This window comes from Nannospalax galili, unplaced genomic scaffold, assembly GCF_000622305.1.
Source record: "Nannospalax galili isolate Female #2095 unplaced genomic scaffold, S.galili_v1.0 scaffold806, whole genome shotgun sequence".
NCBI classification, from domain to species: Eukaryota; Metazoa; Chordata; class Mammalia; order Rodentia; family Spalacidae; genus Nannospalax; species Nannospalax galili.
Genome location: NW_008355419.1, coordinates 2,502,191 through 2,523,249, shown reverse-complemented (window position 1 = coordinate 2,523,249; position 21,059 = coordinate 2,502,191). Strand labels below are relative to the sequence as shown.

The following is a 21,059-nucleotide window of genomic DNA, read 5'->3' as shown; positions in this document are numbered from 1 at the left end:
AGGCACCGAGGCACAGCTAAAACTCCATCAAAATAGCGTTTATTAGCAAAGGAACACATGGGACAGATTCCCTTCTGGGCAGGGAAAACGTCTGCAGGGGTCTTGAGCTGGGGTCTTTTTAAAAGGGAGGCTTCTGCTTCCTGCAGAAGGCGGGAAGATGTATTTTTTTTTTAAGTTGGAGGGTGGGGGAGTGGGAGAGCAGGACTTAAAAGCTGTCCTCTTTAGAGATCAAAGGAGAAGCCTGCTGTGTTGGCCAAACAGTGGAGAAAAGTCTGCTTCTCTTGACTTCAAAGACCAAGGTGCTTATCAGCTCGGTTCCCTTTTCTCAGGAACATGAGAAGTCCTTGGGATCCTGTAGGTGGGGGGCAGGGCTATCTGAACCTTAACAGTTAGTAACCCCTGAGCACGGGGCTTTTGCTCTTGTGAACCAAAGTTCCCAGAAAAACTGCACCTTGAAACTGAACATTCTCCAAAGGCCAATCAACTGATTACAACTTCAGTGATTGTGGAGACTTTGGAATGTTGCAGGTTCAGAGTCTAATTACCATTTATCTTGGGTCATCTTTAGCCTCCTAAACAGCCACTCCTTGCTCACCTCTGTTTCTGACTTAACATCCTGTGACTAACAGATTAAAAAACCTTTGGGAATGTATTAACTTAGCAGACCATCAGGTCCCACCAATCAAAAAGTTAAGAATGTCATCAGATAGCATCTGAGAACTATAGTAAAAATCCTCCCACCGCCCACACCCACTTTGCCATGATCTGCCTACCACATGTATCCACCAATGTAGTTTTTACATTTTATCTTAATTTTATGTCTACGAAGTGTATTATCTATGTATGGGTAAAACCACCCTTGTCCTGCAATGCCCACAAAGGTCAGAAGAGGGCACTGGATTTCCCTGGAACTGGAGTTACTAATGGTTGTTAGCCACCATGTGGGTGCTGGGAATTGAACCAGGGTCCTCGGTAAGCTCACTCAGTGCTCTTAATGCTGAGCCATCTCGCCAGCCCTCCACCAATGTATTTAAAATGTGTCTTGTTTTATGACTTTTTGTTACTACAGAAATCTCTTAACTGTTGTCACATTGGAACATGGAATTTGGGGTAACCTGAATCTGTGTTCCTGGCCATGGTCACTCAGATTTAGCTCCAGAATAAACTCTTACTCCCACTGAGGTGAGAGTTATCACGCTTTCCCAGGACACTTTAAAATTCCATTATTATCAGAAGCTGCTTGCCATGAGTAACACACTCCTTGTCAACAGGTCGGTCCATCCGACTAAGCACTCCACTAGGCACTGCTCCGGCCACTGCGCTGTTTCCTCGAGGGCTTCCAGCAAACCAGTGATAGGGCTCCCAGAGGACGCGCAGCTCCAGGAACGGCCCACTCACCGTCCCATAAGCCCCTGCGAGCACGCTCCCGGCGACCTCCTGCCCCGCTTCACTATGGCACGCGCTCCGACTCTCTAGCCACCCGAGCGCGCTCTCTATGTTCTCTTCCGGCTCAGACGGGAAGTGACGCACTACGCCCCGGAAGCGGCGCGAGGGCGGCGGCAGCGCGATGGCGGTCGTGGCGGCGGCCGAGGCCTGGCCGGAGCTGGAGCTGGCGGAGCGTGAGCGACGGCGCGAGCTGCTGCTGACCGGGCCCGGGCTGGAGGAGCGGGTGAAGGCGGCTGGCGGGCGGCTGCCTCCGCGGCTCTTCACGCTGCCGCTGTTGCACTACCTGGAGGTGAGCGGCTGCAGCAGCCTGCGCGCCCCGGGGCCGGGCCTGGCGCAGGGCCTGCCGCAGCTGCACAGCCTGGTGCTGAGGCGCAACGCGCTGGGGCCCGGCCTGAGCCCCGAGCTGGGGCCGCTGCCCGCGCTGCGCGTGCTTGACCTCTCAGGCAACGTGCTGGAGGCGCTGCCGCCCGGCCAGGGCCTGGGCCCCGCCGAGCCGCCCGGCCTCCCGCAGCTGCAGAGCCTCAACCTCAGCGGCAACCGGCTGCGCCAGCTGCCCGCCGACCTGGCGCGCTGCGCCCCGCGCCTGCAGAGCCTCAATCTCACCGGCAACTGCCTGGACGCCTTCCCCGCCGAGCTCTTCCGGCCGGGAGCGCTACCCCTGCTCAGCGAGCTGGCGGCCGCCGACAACTGCCTGCGGGAGCTCAGCCCCGACATCGCGCACCTGGTCTCGCTCAAGGTCAGCGGGGGCCACGGGACAGGGAGGGAGCCCCGCTGTCGCTGCAGGGCCCTGGGCCAGCGCGGTCCTGCTGGGCCGCCCATCCCAGCTCCTCTCCCCGACCGACCAGCGCGCTCAGGGGTCTCTGAACCAGTGACTGTCTTGAAAGGATTACCACGCTTGGGCTTCTCTATTGCTGTAAAGGCCAAGGGTAGGGACCAGGTCTCTGTTTTTTGAGTGTATGTAATTGTACCTGGGCCTGCACGTGGTGGGACACGCAGACAAGGCACAAACATGGGAGAGAACTGGAATTTGCGTCTTGCGAAGTCCTGAGGCCTGCGTAATGTTAGACCTCATCCTAACCCTGGGCTTCAGGGAGCGTGTGGTGGTTCCTGACAAAAAACCGAAGGGCTTGCCCAAAGCTAACAGCAGGCGCTTAGAGGCTTTCTCGACACTCCAGGGTGTAAGAGGCTGGTTTCTTGTCCACTGTGTATTCCCGGGTTCCTATCTTGCACGCCCCCACCCCAGCTGACCCCCAGATCTATTGAGCTGGGGATGAGAGAGCAGAAGGTATCGAGCTGCGGATCTGTGCTCTTTGCCGCCCCACTGTGCATTCAGCCCTGACAGCAGCTCTGCATTTCTTCCTCCTGCTCATCCTTGAGTTTATGCAGACATTTCCTAATAAAAGCTATACCGGGGGCTGGAGAGATGGTTCAGTTGTTAAGAGCACTGACTGCTCTTTCAGAGGACCCGGCTTCGATTCCCAGCACCCACATGGCGGCTGGGAACCGTCCTTAACTCCAGTTCCCAGGGGAATCTGAAGCCCTCTTTTGACCTCCGCAGCATGTGCACTCACACATGCAGGCAAAACACTGACACACATAAAATAAATTTAAAAAGGTGTACAGGCTCAGCTGGGTTGGCATGGAAAGTGGTTCCTGAGACACCACACTTCATTTTGCAAATGTCATTTGTTACGTAAAGACTCACCTACTGTACGCATTGACTGAGAGCAAGAGCAAGTCTGTAGTAGGCCAGGCACTCTGCAAAATAATGTCTGTTCCTGGTATTTCCTGGAAGAGGCTACAGATTGTGAGTCCCTGGGGTACTTTGGGACTCTAGGCCCAGACACCCCTTTATGGCTTAGGTATGTGTGACGCTGGATGTGCTTCACTGTTCTGCCTTCCCAGTGGTAGATGCTCTGGTTTCCGAGGAGTCTGATGAGCCAGGCGTGTGCCTTATTAGAACATGGCACCTTGTGCTGTGTAACGCACACAGTCACATGCCTGTTCTGGATCTGGGGACTGATTGGGTTGCCCTTAACCGCTGGTTACCTCAGTGACTGTTCAGCTGCCTCTGGGCTTGGCTGGGCTGGGGTGTCTGCTGTCTGCCTGACATCTTGGGACCTCTCCCCCTCCTCACCTGGTATCGCGCAGCTCCTCAGCACAAACGCAGGGGTGGCCAGGCCTTATGGCTTAGCCATGGAACCAGCCTCTTGCCATTAAACAGCATTCTCCTGATTGAGAAAGCAAATATAGTCCAGGCAAGGATGTGGACACCGGGAGGCTGCTTGACTAGGGCCAGAGCAACAGCACTAAAGGCCTCTGTGCACTCATGACACAGAAAAGGCGCAAGTGCAGGTACCACGACCCAGCGCCAGGACCACTGCCCAGGGTCTGCCACCAGGCCAGGCCTTGCACCATCTTTCCCAAGGGCCACGACCAGGGCCACAGTCCAGACCAGCTCCACATAGGGCTGCCCACGGCCTAGTCCGGGACGGTCAGCAGCAAGGCCCTTGTCTCTTTGCTGCTGAGGCACTTGCTGTTCCGCTGTCCTTTGAGCCTTGCTGCCTCTGCCTCTAGGGTCTGGATTCATCCTCTAGCCTTGGACCTGTGTAGCTTGGCTTCCCTGAGCCTGGGGCAGTGTCCAGTCTCTCTCTTTAGAGACTCAGGTCTGCCTGCCTCTAGGGTCTGGATTCATCCTCTAGCCTTGGACCTGTGTAGCTTGGTTTCCCTGAGCCTGGGGCAGTGTCCAGTCTCTCTCTTTAGAGACTCAGATCTGTTGGTGGGCGGACGGAGTGAGTGAAGACAAAGGACTCAACCCTCCGATGGAGGAGAGTGATCATTTTCAAAGTTCCTTATATTGAGATTTAGAGATTTTTATTTCATCCTTAGAAGAGGAGGTCTCTGTCTCACTAGTCATCTTAATTGACTTAACCTGAGGACTAGCCTCAAGCTCCGCATATAAAATCTTAAGATCTTCTTCTAATTCTGGAGATGACTCTTCAATAGCCTCTAAAGGCATTTAAGGTTAGGGCAGGGTCAGTGGTAAGTCATCAGCGGAGAGATACCCCCGGCCATTTTGTCCTTTCTTAACATCTCTCCTTTGTCTTTAAAAAGTTCACTATCAGAGAGTCCATTATCTGTTCGAAGAGGCTATAAAATATTAAAAATTCAAAGAGACCACACAGAAATGAGAATTATTGCCCCTTGCTGATGAGCCCTTTTTTTTTTGTCTTTTTGAGACAGGGTCTCCCTGTGGCCCCAGCTGTCCTGGATCTCACTATGTAGACCAGGCTGGCCTTGAACTCACAGAGATCCACCTGCCTCTGCCTCCCGAGTGCTGGGATTAAAGGTGTGCACCACCACGCCTGGCCTAAAAGTCATCTTTTACTCCCCCTCCTTTCACAGGGGCGTTTAACAACCAGATGTGTCACTCATCCAGTGACTGGGAATTTCCCATTTATTTTACTTTTAAATTCCTTACTTACTTTGCCACTGTTCTGAAAGTTTTGCCCTCCTCCGAGCATACTGTTTCCCTTTCCGTTCTGCTGCCTCAACTTGAAGCACAGTCACCTTGAATTATTTTCACCACATTCCTCAAGCCCCACGTTCAGGCGCCAGCTGTGGAGACTCAGGTCTGCTGGTGGGCAGATGGGATGAGTGAGGGCAAAGGGCTCAACCCTCTGACGGAGGAGAGCAGGGTTAGTGCTTTAGCAGTGCTCTTCTGTGCGCAACTACAGTTACAAGCTTGGTGTTTGTGCCAGAATACATGAAAGAGTTAGTTTCACAAGGAACAAAACACATTCTACAGGTTTACATTTAAGGTTAATCACTAGGCTACAAAGGGTATATTGGTTTCTCACACAGTCTGTAGATTTTAACAATTTCCAGGAAGGCAAGTCAGCCGGTGATTCCATTTAACACCGAACAGTCACCCTATGTTTTGGAGTACCGTGACTTAGACAGATGTTTTCCTCTGATCTGTGACTAGGGCGGCGTTCTGCCAAGCCCAACATCTTTGTTTTCAAGAACTGCCCGGACCTCGTCCCTGACCACCCTTAACCTCTTCCTTGTTCAGCGTTCTGTGGCCTGTTAGGACTTACTGTGCCAGTAAGCCAAGGAGGTGTATGTGGTGTCGTTCTGCCTGCATCTGCAGTGGCTGTATACCCAGGCCTGTGGTGCTGTTTACTGAGACAGCTGAACTGCCCGGGATAGCACCCCATCATCAGACACCCCTGTGGGGAGCCCACCCTGGCCCCAGGACTCCTCAGACCTGTCTCTGACAAGAGAAACTGAAGAAAGCAAATCCTCCTGAGCTCTGAATCTCAGTTGTAGCCAGAAGTGGCCAGGCTCACTTGGGCCTGGCTGTTGACAGGGTGCCATGAGGTTGAGGGGTCCCTGACACATCTCCCACTGACACCACCTCATGTCACCCTTGCTGCTATGCATGCAGTTAGGATCCCTTTCCCAGTAGGCATTCCATGCAGAGGGGACGCCCCTACTTACTGCTGTCTACTGGCATGGGAGCTGGTGTTCCACAGGAAAGGTGAGCATCAGCTGCTCAGCTCGTCCTGCCAGTGTCCAGAGCCTCCAACCACAGCCACCCGCAGCACACCCTGGGCACTTGAGGTCAGCACTCAGCGCCTGCCCTGTCTTTCCTGCTAACCCTCCATCTCCAGGAAGCCCAGGGGCTCCTGCTTCCCCCCAGGGCTAACCTGAAACCCTCAGCGAGGCTGCTGTTTGGGGCACCAAGAGCTGGCCAAGGGTGATTTGGTAGTGAGGACCTGCTGTTCTCTTGGCAGATGCCACCTCTCTGAGGACGACTTTCCACCTGTGGCACATGCCGCGGGTTGGCTGCTGTCTGCTCGTTCTTCCCCCTGTTCTGTTCCCACAGGGCCCCCAGCAGGTCCTGAGCTGGAATTCAGGCTGCTGTTCCGTGCTCTGACCTGCCCTTACCTGGTAGTGGCTGTCCCTGAAAGATGCCCCTTCCTTAGCATGGCTGCTGGCTTGAGGTTTCTCTGATAGGTGCTTCTGAGGCCGCGCTGGCAGTCAGTCCTGTCAATGTCCACCTCCCTCACTCCCCCGGTGTCTGCTGCCCTCCTGGGTCTTAAGTAACTTGCTTTTCATTAGTGGAAGCAGAAACAGTCCCTTCAGCCCAGAAGTTTGACCCCGTGGGTTCTTGGCCATTTTCACAAAGCACAGAAGCTGTAGAGAGATTGTTGCAAGCTGACTTTCAAACAGTGACCTGCACCCAGGTTCTCAGGCCTCTAGGGGCCAGTTCCTCTAGACTGGTGATCTCAGCTTGCTCTGTGTGTAAGCCCGAGAGGCCTGGCTCAGACCCAGCTTGGCTCCCAGCTCTGCCGCAGTGGCCCTCGGAGCAATACTTGGGGAGCAAGCCAGGGCCAGGGGGATAGGCTCTGCCTGCACTGGGAGTAGGCCCAAGGAGGGCTGGCGGCTGAGCCATCGATGCAGAAGCCCCACCCACCTAGGCTCCCTGAAAAGGCTCGGGAGAGGCACAGGGGACAGGTTGGACGTCCCCATCCCCCAAGTCTAAAATGCTTCAGGCTGGCTTTCCGGGTACAGTGTGAAATCCTACACGTTACATTCTGGTGCAGTCGAATTCAGGCACACTGAAACATTGTGTGCTGGGTAGCTGTAGTTGTTAACTTGACACACCTGGTTACAGGGAACCGCAATTGAGGGATTTCCTGCATTGGAGTGACTTACAACCAAGTCTGTGGGGGCATTTTATTGATTGTTGAGTGATGTGGGAGGATGCAGCCCACTGGATGGTGCCACCCCTGGGCAGGTGGTTTTGTATTGTATAAGAAAGCAGGTTGAGGGGCTGGAGAGATGGCTCAGTGGTTAAGAGCACTGGTTGTTCTTGGAGAAGACCCGAGTTGCCATCCCAGCACCCACATGGCAACTAACAGCTGTCCGCAACTCCAGTCCCAGGGGATCCAACAGCCGCTTCTGTCCTCCGTGAGCGTTGCATGACATGGGTGCACTTACCTACATGCAGGCAATACATTCATACACATAAAATAAAAATAATAACAATTTTTTTTAATTAAAAAAAAAAAGAAAGCAGGTTCAGCGTGGGCCAGGGAAGCAAGCCAGGAGGCAGCGTTCCTCCGTGGTCTGTGCTCCAGGTTCCTGCCCTGGCTTCCCTTGATGATGGACTGTGCTGTAAGTCAAACCCTCTCTTCCCCAAGTTGGTTTTGGTCAGAGTTTTTACCACAGCAGTTGAAGGTGGACTAGAGCACATTGTCTGTGTTTACTTCCATGCTGTGTGTAGGTGTAGGAAACATGGTTGAACCTTGTGTAAAAACCTAGGTTTCACCCCCAAGATACTGATTACACACACAGCTGCTGTACATTCTAGGAAAAAATCTTAATCTGAAACACTTGTAGTTCCAAGTGTGTTGGTTAAGGGGTCCCGAACCCACCTGTCATAGGGACTGGGCCATTCAGATTCGCACTGCCCAAAGTGGTGCTCTAGGTGACATCTTCCCCCTAGAAGGCACTGGCATGTGTGGCCAGCCCTGCGTTTTTACCCAGCAGGCCCTACTCCACCTGGCCTCCTCTCGGGCCTGCATCCCTCTTGTGCTCTGCACTTTAGCCTTTAGGCTGTCCCCTGCCTCCTGGGTTTCAGTGCTGCCTGGGTGGCCTGTCCAGGGCCCCATCTCTGAGCTGAGCTGTGTCACCCCCTTGCCGCTCTGGCCTCCAACACTGAGCAGCCTGGCGACTGGAGCCAGACAGATCCTTTGTCACTGGCTTCATACCTGGAACTGAGAAGTTCACCATCCTCTCAACCGCACCCTCGTCCCTGAGCCAGACAGATCCTTTGTAACTGGCTTCATACCTGGAACTGAGAAGTTCACCATCCTCTCAACCGCACCCTCGTCCCTGCATCGTCCACCTCCCATCTCCACTCCCCGTCCCATGGTCCCGGGACCTGGCCGCCACTGGCTACGTAAGTTCACCATCCTCTCAACCGCACCCTCGTCCCTGCATCGTCCACCTCCCACCTCCACTCCCCGTCCCATGGTCCCGGGACCTGGCCGCCACTGGCTACGAGCGGATGCTTACTGCAGGGCACTGCACAGCTGTAGTTTCTGGCTGCAGAGATGAGGTGTCACATCCATGCTAACTGTAGCCTTCTCCCAGCATCAGAGCAAAACACAAGGCCGGCCAGAGTCCCCACTCTCCCTGAGGAAGAAGCAGTTAGTTACCAAGACTGCTTCGAGCGTTGCATGACATGGGTGCACTTACCTACATGCAGGCAATACATTCATACACATAAAATAAAAATAATAACAATTTTTTTTAATTAAAAAAAAAAAGAAAGCAGGTTCAGCGTGGGCCAGGGAAGCAAGCCAGGAGGCAGCGTTCCTCCGTGGTCTGTGCTCCAGGTTCCTGCCCTGGCTTCCCTTGATGATGGACTGTGCTGTAAGTCAAACCCTCTCTTCCCCAAGTTGGTTTTGGTCAGAGTTTTTACCACAGCAGTTGAAGGTGGACTAGAGCACATTGTCTGTGTTTACTTCCATGCTGTGTGTAGGTGTAGGAAACATGGTTGAACCTTGTGTAAAAACCTAGGTTTCACCCCCAAGATACTGATTACACACACAGCTGCTGTACATTCTAGGAAAAAATCTTAATCTGAAACACTTGTAGTTCCAAGTGTGTTGGTTAAGGGGTCCCGAACCCACCTGTCATAGGGACTGGGCCATTCAGATTCGCACTGCCCAAAGTGGTGCTCTAGGTGACATCTTCCCCCTAGAAGGCACTGGCATGTGTGGCCAGCCCTGCGTTTTTACCCAGCAGGCCCTACTCCACCTGGCCTCCTCTCGGGCCTGCATCCCTCTTGTGCTCTGCACTTTAGCCTTTAGGCTGTCCCCTGCCTCCTGGGTTTCAGTGCTGCCTGGGTGGCCTGTCCAGGGCCCCATCTCTGAGCTGAGCTGTGTCACCCCCTTGCCGCTCTGGCCTCCAACACTGAGCAGCCTGGCGACTGGAGCCAGACAGATCCTTTGTCACTGGCTTCATACCTGGAACTGAGAAGTTCACCATCCTCTCAACCGCACCCTCGTCCCTGCATCGTCCACCTCCCATCTCCACTCCCCGTCCCATGGTCCCGGGACCTGGCCGCCACTGGCTACGTGCGGATGCTTACTGCAGGGCACTGCACAGCTGTAGTTTCTGGCTGCAGAGATGAGGTGTCACATCCATGCTAACTGTAGCCTTCTCCCAGCATCAGAGCAAAACACAAGGCCGGCCAGAGTCCCCACTCTCCCTGAGGAAGAAGCAGTTAGTTACCAAGACTGCTTCCAGACCAGGCTGGGGGCAGGGCACCTGTCAGCAGAGCAGCACAGGGCAGATGTGGCCCCTTTACCACCTGCAGTAAAGCATTGCCCTCTGAGCCTAACAGCTGTTACATCAGAGCATCTGTGACTGTGCTGGAGAGGTGGTTCAGCGGTTAGAGCACTGACTGCTCTTGCAGAGGACCCGGTTCAGTTCCCAGCACCCACATGGCAGCTAACAACCATCTGTAACTCCAGTTTCAGGGATCCAACACCCTCTTCTGACCTCCGTGGACATTGTACAACATGAGCTCACTTAAATATATGTAGGCATTACACTCATACACATTAAATAAATGTTTTTTAAAAGATGGGACTTGTCAGCAGTTGGTTTCCTTACAGAAGGAGGCTGTGGGGAGTGTCACTGATACACTCTCACCTGATCAGTTTCTCTCCTGCTCGCCCAGCTGTTTGTATGTAGTTGTGCCCTAGTTGCCTGTGCTTGTGTGACCTGGGGAGGTGCTGACATGTATAGACTGGAGGGAAGCTGATGGTTTCCCCAGGGAAGAACTTCTCCGTACCTGACACACCCCACCCAGGCTCCTGGAGTGGGAGGCCTGCATACTTCTCAGTGTTCAGACCAGTAGCCTCTGCACTGACAGCGACTGGAGGTGCTTTCCTGTGGACTGTGGGGTGTCCTGGATGTCTGGCGTGGACACAGTGTCCCTGCCACTATGGATGTGACAACTCATCTCCCCAGTCCATCCTCCTGAGAGAACAGTGCCAGGCAGTGTGCGGTTGGGGTATCGTGCTTAGTGTGGGGAGAGGGCTTTGCTGTAGTTCTTCTGTTTGTGTTCATTAAGTTCAAAGAGCTAGCTAGGCCCCCTTTGGGGAACTTGCTTCAGATGGGAAGGGGTCCTGGTTTGTCCCTGAAGTGAGCATGTGTTTGGTACTCCAGCACCCCTCCTGGTTACCTCTGTCCTCTAGCCTGGTGGCTGGTCTGAGAGTTGCTGTAGTTATGTGACTGACATGTCGTGTCAAACTCCTTGGTAGTGGTAGGGCGTTATAGCCATGCAGATAACTCCTCCATCATGTGGCTTCTGGGATGGCTCGAGGTAGGGGAGCTGCCAGTCCTGACCAGTCTCACTTTCTCATTCCAGACACTGGACCTCTCCAACAACCAGCTGAGCGAGATCCCCGCTGAGCTGGCGGACTGCCCCAAGCTCAAGGAGATCAACTTCCGAGGGAACAAGCTTCGAGACAGGCGTCTGGAGAAGATGGTCAGTGGCTGCCAGACCAGGTCCATCCTGGAGTACCTGCGTGCCGGTGGCCGTGGTGGTCGGAGCAAGGGCCGGGCAGAGGGCTCCGAGAAGGAGGACAGGAAGAAGAGGCGGGAGCGGAAGCAGCGTCGGGAGAGTGGCGAGGGGGAGGAGGAGGTGGGCGTGGCCAAGCTGATGCTCAGGGTCCTGCACGTCTCTGAGAACCCCACGCCCCTGACAGTCAGGGTGAGCCCGGAGGTCAGGGACGTGCGCCCGTACATCGTGGGGGCCGTCGTGAGAGGCATGGACCTGCAGCCAGGAAACGCACTCAGGCGTTTCCTCACCACCCAGGTGGGTATACGGCAGACGGTCCTGGGGGGTGTATGCTGGGGGTGGCAGTGGTCAGTTCAGGGACAGGTAGTGCCAAGTGGGGCTGAGTGGTCTGCATGCCTCAGTTTCCTCTCTGCTTCCGTGGAAGAGTAGCAGGCCCTGGCTCCATGTGGGAGGCCTGTTGCCCACCCCCAGCAGGAGCTGCAGCCCTTGGCTCCTCCACAGCCTACCCAGCTTGTCCTAGTTCCTGGACATAGCTTGATTACTCTGAAGATGGAGCTCCTTGAGGTGTTTGTGATTTGGAGGCATCTTGTCTCTTCTTGGCCTTACCTTCCACCTGAGTCCTTGGGTTCTGGCTGGACTGACTTCCTGATGTGTGGCTCACTTACCTCTGCCTCACTGGGAGAGTAGAAAGCACAGCTTTGCATGTTGCCCAGCAGAGGCAAGTGCAACTTTATGCAAGGAAGGCCAGGGTTGCCATGCAAGCTCCCTTGGGAGATCAGGAAGGAAGCCAGCAGCATCCCCAGCCAGGCCAGGTCTGGCCCAGATCTGCCTGCAGTCCGGCAGAGAAAGTTTCTGTGATGACTTTTCTTCAAGTTCTAGTTCTAGATTGAGTTCTTTGAAATCCCAGACTGTTCTAGAATTAGAGAGGAGAGGGGCTGCTCCAAACAGACGAGAGATGAGCCAGTGATGACTCCACAAAATAAATGTGGTTGGGAGGCAGGAAGGGGCCACTTCTGATGATGAGGAAGCAGCCTGGGAGGCACTGCAGGCTGCCGGGGGTCCCTGAAGACACCTCCCTGGAGCCTGCGCCTGTCCTCTTGTGTTATAGACGAAGCTCCACGATGACCTCTGCGAGAAAAGGACGGCAGCAACCATTGCGACCCATGACCTCCAGGCAGTTCGAGGGCCCCTGCTGTATGCGGCCCGGCCACCCGAGGACCTCAAGGTACTCACTGCTCTGTCCCATCCTGTCTGTGTCTGTGCTTTTCCTTATGAGATGCGGGCTGAAGGGCACAGGCAGCTTGGTCTGGTACTTTCCCAGCAAGTGCCTAAGGGAAGTGGTTTCCACCCTCCTCTGGGGCACAGGGCCTAGCCGTCAGATACCTGTTATGGGGGCCAGGGCGCGGCCTGCTTCCTTTGCGCACCAGCCATTTATTTGAAACAGGATCTCACTGTGTAGCCCTGGCTGACCTTGCACACAAAGATTCACCTGCTTCTGCCTTCCACTTAACCACCACACACACCTAGCTTGCTCACCAATTTTTAATATTTTGTTATTTTTATTTTACATACATGAGTGTTTTGCCTGCACGTATGCAAGTTCTATGTCGTGCACTGCCCACGGAGATCAGAAGAGAGAGCTGGATCCACTGGAACTGGAGTTACAGAGAGTTGTTAGTTGCCATGTGGGTGCTGGGAACTAAGAGTAGTCAGTGCTCTCAACTGCTGAGCCATCTCTCTAGCCCTACTCACCGTTTTTTTGTTTTGGTTTTTGGTTTTTGTTTTGTTTTTTGTTTTTTTTTGTCTTTTTGGGGGTTTTTTGGTCTTTTTGAGACAGGGTCTCCCTATACTCCCAGCTGGCCTGGAACTCACAGAGATCCACCAGCCTGTGCCTCAAGTGCTGGGATCAAAGACGTGCCACCACGCCCAGCTGCCACTCACCAACTCTTACCAGAGATTTTGGCTTAAGCTCTACTTACACAATGCCTGTGGTGGGGTAGCCTGTAGTGTGAACTGTGACTAGCTCCAGGCGGCTGATTACCAAGCTTCAGTTGAGCATAGAGGCCCAGGGGAAAGGACTCGGATGCCAGCCACTCATCTGACTGGACCAGCTCAAGCAGCTAAGCCCTGTGTCTTTCAGCTTCTGAGCAGTCGTAGGCTTTTAGAAATTCTCCACTAGCCAGGTTTATGGTGGAGCCCAGCTTAGGAAAGCTGTGAGCAATGGGCCCTCTGTCTCCTGAGGGGCTCTGGAAATGCAGCCCGCGTCTTGTGATCACGTGGAGTGGGACTGGCAGGCTTGGGCCTCAGTCTCTTGCTACCAGTTCTGGAGATTGGTGGTCCATTCAATCAGCTGGAGGTTATGGTAGTGCTGAGAGGCGGGCTCAGTGAGCTGGGGGGTTGGGTCCCAGCAGGCTCTGTGGGCTCCTCCGACAGATCGTGCCCTTGGGCCGCAGAGAAGCCAAGGCCAAGGAGCTGGTGCGGCAGCTGCAGCTGGAGGCCGAGGAGCAGAGGAAGCAGAAGAAGAGGCAGAGCGTCTCGGGGCTGCACAGGTGGGTCAGCTGGCATGTCCTCAACCACAGACCACCTCCACTCCAGCCAGAGCCCCTGTACTGGTGGTGGTCTGGGGAGGAAATCTCCTCACCCTCTTCAAAGGGAGAAAGGCTACTGCTTAACCATTTTTTAAAGCAATGACTTGTTGTATCCCACGTTTCAAAGCCTGGGCGTTGCTACACAGATCACAATCGTAGGTCAGAACTACAGCACATTCATGGGGTGATTCTCCAGACTGGCCCCAGAAGGGCCCATGCTCTGTGGGGAGAGGATCCTGCTCCAGGGAGCCCGCAGGTTATAGGAGTGGAAGTGCGATCTGATGTGGAGCAGCAGCCAGTCAGACCTGTGCCCTCTGTTCAGGCCCCCGGGTCTCTGGGCTGGGGTCGGCCTAGGACTGGAAATAGCTCTGGTGCCGTGTCTGTGTACACTTATGCCTTGACGTTGTGCCGGGTGTGTCTGCAGAGCTGTGCCCTGCTCAGCCCTGCCAGTAGCGTGTGCTGGCAACGTGCCTGTTAACCTGGATGTATTCCCCAGATACCTCCACTTACTGGACGGAAAGGAAAACTACCCTTGTCTTGTGGATGCAGATGGAGATGTGATTTCCTTCCCACCCATAACCAACAGTGAAAAGACAAAGGTAGGCAGCATCTGAAATGTGGCCACGCCCTCCTGGCTGTCCCCCACCAGGTCCCTGCTTGCTAGTGGTAGAAACCGGGTGGGCTCCCCAGCACTGTGCTCTGCATGTCCCCCTCCTCCACAAGTCATGGTGGTGCTGGACTCATATGGTGCTTGCTACAAGCTCTTGGTTTTCATGTGTTTTGAGACAGGGTCCTGTGTGGCCCAGGCTGACCTTGAACTTGATACAGAAGCTGAGAATGAACCTTGAACTTGTGATCCTCCTGCCTCCACCTCCAGTGCTAGGATTACAGGTGTGCATCACCATGTTGGGTTTATGCCGCACTGGAGATGGAACCCAGGGCTTCATGCACACTAGGCAAGCCGAGCCACGTCCCCAGCCCTGTGCAACCCCTTACAGATTTTCCTTTTGAATAGCTTGCAGTAGCTGCTGTCAGCTGCAGATAACCTTATTCTTCCATGAAATCTAACTTTTTTAAGATTAAGAAAACAACATGTAACCTGTTCTTGGAGGTAACGGGTGCCACCAGCCTGCAGATGTGCAAAGACATCATGGACACCCTCATTCTGGTGAGTGGCCCAGAGTCTGGGGATCCCAGCCACCGCCTGCATGGCAGCTGCTTGCTCCCTGGGGTTACCCCAGCCCACTTCCCTGGTCCCTTCTCATCTCTCTGTTCTAAAGATTGTTTTCATTGGCAGAAAATGGTAGAGCTGAACCAAAGCACTTCGGAAAACAGAGGGTCGCTCTCCGACTCGGAGGCCGATGCAGTTTCTGGACTCTCTGATCCCAACATGAATCTGAGTGCTGGGAAAGATGGACAGTGCCCTCTGGTGGTGGAGCAGGTCCGGGTGGTGGACCTGGAGGGGAGCTTGAAGGTGGTGTATCCATCCAAGGCTGACCTGGCCACGGCCCCTCCCCATGTGACTGTGGTTCGCTGACTGTCCGCGTGCTGACCTCCGTGCTAGCAGACAGGCTGTGGCTCGACGTGGGTGAACCTGTGGTGGTCTCCGTGGTGGTGTTAAGTTATTTCGTTCTTTTCTCCTGGGTATTTTAAGTTGTCTGCTTTTTTCCCAGGTGACTGTTGTAAAGTGACGTTGTGTTGTCCTTACAATACTGCCGTGATTTTACTGTTTCATGAAATTACTCACATGCCAAAATAACTGTCCAAATTGTTCTGAATCATGTAGCCACGTGGCAGATAACTTTTAGGGAAGGCCCTGAGCGTGGTGTGAAAATGCAGATGTAAATTCAGGTTAAACGGCAGGCATTTCGTTTAGTGGTGGCTATTTTTCTGCAATGTGTAGATTGTTACTTTCCTAGCACGTTGCTGTTGGAATGCTTGCTGGCCTTCCAGGCGAGCTGCCTGGCCTGTGGGCAGGGGTAGCACCTGCCTCCCATAGCTGGGTCAAGGGGCAGGGGCAGGAATGACTGGCCATCCTTGGTACATCAGCTACGAGCACAGCAGGGATCCCTGCCCAACCCAGACACACAGATTTCTGTGGGTGAACAGGAATGCTGGTCTGTGGACTGTCAGCTAGTGACTAGGGAAGGCGTGTCTCACACATGACCCCGGTCCTCTGTATTGTGTCCCATTACATGCCTTGTGTCTTTGTGTGTTGGTTTCTGTGCCCAGCACATGCCTTCCATCCCTGAAATAACAGTTCTTGGTCCTAAGAACCTGGCCAGCTGCAGAGGGCCTTGATGGCCCCGTGCCTTAACATCTGCTTACAGAAGACCAGACTCAGCAGCCTTTGGTCGACTTTTACCTCAAGGGACAGTTAACAGTTGCTCACGCTTCCCTTTGGTAGCCATGGCAGAGGATCGCCTACTCTGTGACCCCACCAGATGGAGTGAGGATCACGCTGCCCTGGCCCTCCTGAGGCTCAGGAGGTCTTGTCACCTTGACCCCACCAGATGGAGTGAGCGTCACACTGCCCTGGTCCCCCTGAGGCTCAGGTCTTGTCACCTTGACCCCACCAGATGGAGTGAGGGTCATGCTGCCCTGGCCCCCCTGAGGCTTGGGAGGTCTTGTCACCTTGACCCCACCAGATGGAGTGAGGGTCACGCTGCCCTGGCCCCACTGAGGCTCGGGAGGTCTTGTCACCTTCTGCCCCAGCTGCTGCTGTTTTTCTCGGTCACAGCCCAAGTGTGTGTGAGATTGAGATCTAGGAGTTGTTTTAACAGAAACAGGCCTTCGATGTTCTAGTAAACTAATAAAAACCTTGGTAGCGACATCTCCCAACGTTCAGCAGCCTTCCTACCTTGTCTCCAGAGGCCAGTACTTTGGTGCTGCAGTCTGTTCTAATCCCACAAGGGCTCACATGTGAGAAGTTTGTCCCTGCATTACCAAGCCTTGAACCCCCACTAGGAGGAACATAGCCTTGGGGTCATGAAGTGAGACTAGAGCCTGGGGTTCACTGAGGCAGCTCAGGTGTCAGCCCTGGGCCCCAAGAGCACCCCGGGCTTCTGCAGCATTCTGTGCAGAGTACTAGCCAGAGCTCCAGGCTGGGGAATGGATGATTACAGCAGGAATGAACTGGGGACACCTTTGGGGTACAGGGAGTGGCCAGGTGGAGCAGACCCCACTGTCAGCCCAGGAGTGCAGGACTACCTGGAGAGGCCTGTTTGGTGCCCTTTGCTCTGCTCCTCCCTGTCCCACCTCCCTGCTGTGCTCTACATCGCTGTCCAGTCTCACACCTCCTGCCCCAAGAGTTACCAGGCCAGGGTACCCTGTTCCCACTGCTCTGTGCCTGTCTCTGCTCCTGTCACACCAAGCCTTGAGAGGTCCTGCCCTGGGACCTCCAGTGCCTGTCCTTCAGTGACTCGGGGGTGGGGGGCACTCATCCGGCTTTCCTGCCCCAGTTTGGGGTCAAGAGTGGGGGAACATAAGTGTATCTTGGATTTAAGGCCTAGACTTTAAGCACAAGCTAACAGCAGCCCGGTGATCCAGGCACAGACTCAACCAACCCAGGCTTTCACACAAGGATCACTAAAGCCCAGGACGGCTCCAACTGGGAGCCTCTTGAGAATGATAGGTCAGCCTGGCCAAGCCCCCCAACTTGTCAGTGTAGTAGGGGCAGAAGGGAAGGGGTCCCCAGCCTGGGAGTAATAGGGGTTCAGCCTTGGTAGTTTCTAGCAATTACCTGCAACCCTGGGACAGTTTTATAGCCCACTAGGGTCAAGGTGTGGCTCTGGTCTCAGTAGGCCACCAAAGAGAGGGGACCAAAGTCCCAACACAGCTGCCATACCTGCTAAGTATCCAAGGCCTTGTCCTCACATGGTCCAATAAGGAGGGAGCAGGTCTGGCCGCATCCTGACCCTCAGGATGTTCTTGGTAGAGGGCCCAGCCAGGAGAGGCACATTCCAGGACAGAGCCAAAACAGGAGGGGCTGGAGGAGGGACAGGCCTCGGAGAGTCACGCCTGGCTGGCCCAGGCAGCACCCACCTTTCCTTCAGCACAGTTATCTGTAAGCTCCTTGAGCGAGAGCCTGTGGGACAGTAGGGCCTCCAGTTCCCTAACTCCCCCAGGGCCACCTGAAGTGGGTGGCCTTGGCCATGCCTTTGCTCAAGAATGCAGTGTTGGATTTGAGATGAGGCCTCTGCGCACTCTGCACAGGGTGCAGGTGACACAGCCCTTATTCAGAACCCTCCCTGCACAATCCCGAATCTGGAAGGCCCAGAGGACAGGGGGCTGCCAGGGTTGTCTGCATAAAGCACCCCTCATCCCACCCAGCCACAGCTAAGAAAGGCCTGGGCCGGAGGCTGGGGAGGACCACCTAGCGTGACCAGAGGACTGGGCATCCCAGGTTGCAGAGCCTGGTCTCCAGCATGTGTACCTCTGATGGCTGGCTGCATGTGCTGGTCACTCTGGCTACGTGTGCTGTGGACGAGGGGCTTCATGCTCTTCTGGGGGACCCATAGTGACCGTGCACACTGGCATCTTCATATGCCCTGTGCATTCTGTCTGCCCCTGGGCTCTGTATGTAGGGGTATGCACAGACTGTGTACATGGCATCTATACAAGTGTCCCTCCAATCCTGTGCCCCACGTGTGTGCAACCAGCATTTATTTACACTTGTGAACGTAATAGCCAGTGATGTAACCCAAGATGAAGATGATCCAGAAGAGGGTCATCCCACCCAGCACCTTCATGACGATCCCCAGCTTGCCCGTGCACAGCTTCTGAAAGATCCTAGGGTGAGAACCACCAATAAGCCCAAGCCAGGGCTACAAGAGGGTTCCTGAGAAGGCTGTGGGGGTTGGGACTGCGTGGGAGAAGGCCAGGGCAGAAGGAGGAGTTCTGGGTGCTCTGCTGGAATTGGGAGTCACCCGTGCACCCAAAGGTAAGTCCCAGGGCCAAGGTCAGTGCGAGGGCAGGGCCTCAAGCATGTGGCTGGGCTGGCACATAGGCCTGAGGCCCGACGCTGGACAGGGCCAGTCAGTGTCTGCAGTAGGGGCAGCTGTTGGGCTCTCACCTGCTACAACATGAGGCCTCCTCTGCCCTGGACGTGGTGGTCATGCTGACTTCATCACGGCTGCTGTCGTCCCACCTGCTGTAGTGGACCCCACTCTCCTGGGTCTGCATGCTGTGGTCCTGAGAGTGCAGGGTGGAGAGACGCGACAAGGGAGGCAGGTGTCAGCGCAGCCTCCTGAGGTGGCCGTTGAGGGTCTGTCTGGAGGGAGGGGATGGGACAGACAGGCTGTCTCACCTGACTTAGGGGTGGTTGAGTAACTAGTCCAGTCCAGGGTCACATCAGGAGGACAAGGCCAAGGAGGAATTCCAGTCCACGGAGACTGGGAAGTGGCCCAGCCCTGACCTCAGGAATGTGAACAACTGCATTTTCTACTGGGGCCTCTTCTGGGGGCCGGGTTGAGGGGCTCTCCCTCCCTACTGGGCATTTATCAGGGGAGGCAGCCAGTGCTGCCCTCAGAGACCAGGAAAGCCTAGCCTGTGGAGGAACGCATAACAGTCTTCCTCCCCGGCCCTGCAGATAAGGCCCAGAGCTGCCCTTCTAGAGAGGCTAGGAAGGTGACGGATGCGCAGTGATGCGCAGTGATGGTGGCTGGTACGACCAGCCCAGCCAGCCAGGGAGAAGGCCTGGCCTGCCCTAGGCAGCTGCAACCTCATCCCCAGCCCCTCCTACACCTGCTGCCTCTGAAAGGGGTCCAGCGGGGCCTCGGGGGAGGGGGGGCAGGCAGAGGCTCCAGGCGGCCTCGGGGATTGGAAGTAGTGGGGCCTCGGTGTCCACAGCAGGACTGTCCCAGTCACTAAACCAGCTCCCTCCAGACCCTGACTGCCTCAGTGCCAGCCACCCCAGCAGCAGACAGTGGGTTGGAGCCGAAAAGAAGGGGATGGTGGCTCCTGCCTGCCTACTGGCCTCCCCTGAACACTTGACTGCGCATCTAATTGACCCTACCCTCTCACCTCTGTTGTGAGAAGCAAGGTGCATGCCGGAAGCACAGGCTGTGAGATGAAGATAACGTCAGGTCTCCTGTGTGCCCAGTACCCACTGTCCCTTCACAGCATCCCCCCTCCCCCCAGGACTGCTTGGTCCCCAGCAGTGGAACGCAGCTGGTTCTACATGATCCTCTACACAGTGGCCTAAAGGCACAGGAGGAAACCAACGGAGACACTCAGGACACCAGGATGTAAACGCCAGACATGATGCCAGGATGGTGGGGAGGAACATGAGCACCACAGTGTGTGTGCAGGTGGAACCTTCAGCCAACACTCGGCTTGAGGTGACCAAGTATCACTGGCGTGCGTGGGTTCTGTGCTGAGACTGTTAGGCTAAGGGGCACGTGACCGTGTCAGCTGTGTGCACAAAACTTCCCTCACTGTGTCCCTCACTGTGGGTGGGCGGAACCTTAATCCTCCTTCAGGCAGCAGAGTTGGCTGCTTAACCCCTGATCCCTTCTTTCCATGTCACCGGCTGTGGGCAGTGCCGGGTGCAGCTCCGGGGGCGAGGGAGAAGGGGCTTCCTTCTCCTTCCTGGTTTTGCGATGGTTGGAGCTGTAGCGACCAACATGCCACCAAGACTATATTCAGGCAACACTAACAGTGACAGTGCTGCCTCTAACTAACCAAACCTGCCTGCATGCAGGCTTTGGGGTATGAGGAGTCTCCCCAACTTGTTCAAGCCTGGGATGGTTCAAGCTTGATGCAGTACCCGAGGCTCCTCAGTCATCCTTGTCTGGACAGGCTACCAAATGCCAGTGGGTGCCTGGGGTCCGGTTCTCCGGGGCTTCCTTTCCTTTGGGTCTAACAGACATGGGCAGGAAGGACCTACCTGGGCCCCCGTCTCACCCAGAGCCTCAGGATGTCCCACCCTCCCCTGAAAGTTGTACATACGGGAATCAACGTGGTGCTGCTCCTTAAACCCATTCGCCCAGAGCACAAGGAACACCCCAACTTACAAAAGCAAGTCCAGGTGGGGCAGAAGCCTCGGGGGTCCTGGGAGGCAGTCAGGGTCTGGCCAGTGGATCCCGCCTTCCCCCAGCAAGGCAGGCCGGGATGGGACGTGAAGTGGGGCCGATCCTCCAGCCTTAAATAAATAGATAAAAGTGAAAAGTGACCGGGTGGGGGAGGGGCAGGAACTAGCCCCAAGGGTGGCCGCAGGGCCCGCGGGAGCTGGGCGGGCAGTTCCGGGCCTCACAGCCCCTGCGGTTAGACCCAGGCCTCCACGCTCCGGGCCCCCTGGCCCCGGAGGACCTCGGAGGACCGGGGGATGTGCCGCCAGGCCCACCGCCTCCGCCCGGAGCGTCTCACCTGCGCCCCTCGCCAGGGCCACCGCGGGGACCGTCTCCAGCCGACTG

The 21,059-nt window shown here is 55.4% G+C and overlaps 2 protein-coding genes across 8 annotated transcripts; one reads left to right on the top strand and one right to left on the bottom strand.

Moving 5' to 3' along the window:
- The first annotated feature begins 1,481 nt into the window (after positions 1-1,481).
- Positions 1,482-16,477, top strand: Lrrc47 (leucine rich repeat containing 47). The gene is made up of 7 exons (XM_008852676.2): positions 1,482-2,182; positions 10,904-11,353; positions 12,165-12,281; positions 13,490-13,605; positions 14,141-14,243; positions 14,723-14,812; positions 14,942-16,477. Exons 1-7 carry the CDS (start codon positions 1,568-1,570, stop codon positions 15,179-15,181), a joined length of 1,731 nt encoding a protein of 576 aa, XP_008850898.1. The 5' UTR covers positions 1,482-1,567; the 3' UTR covers positions 15,182-16,477.
- Positions 16,478-18,292: 1,815 nt separating this feature from the next.
- On the bottom strand, positions 18,293-21,059 carry Smim1 (small integral membrane protein 1 (Vel blood group)). Of its 7 annotated transcripts, none has more exons than XM_008852670.2 (6): positions 21,013-21,059; positions 20,661-20,788; positions 19,669-19,707; positions 18,953-19,060; positions 18,719-18,837; positions 18,293-18,435 (listed from the first exon to the last, which is right to left on the bottom strand). In XM_008852670.2, exons 5-6 carry the CDS (start codon positions 18,826-18,828, stop codon positions 18,309-18,311), a joined length of 237 nt encoding a protein of 78 aa, XP_008850892.1. In that variant the 5' UTR covers positions 18,829-18,837; positions 18,953-19,060; positions 19,669-19,707; positions 20,661-20,788; positions 21,013-21,059; the 3' UTR covers positions 18,293-18,308. The 7 variants fall into 7 exon arrangements, with proteins under 7 accessions (XP_008850892.1, XP_008850891.1, XP_029411699.1 ...); XM_008852669.2 differs by having other exon boundaries at positions 18,953-19,055; XM_029555839.1 differs by lacking the exon at positions 18,953-19,060 and having other exon boundaries at positions 18,719-18,916.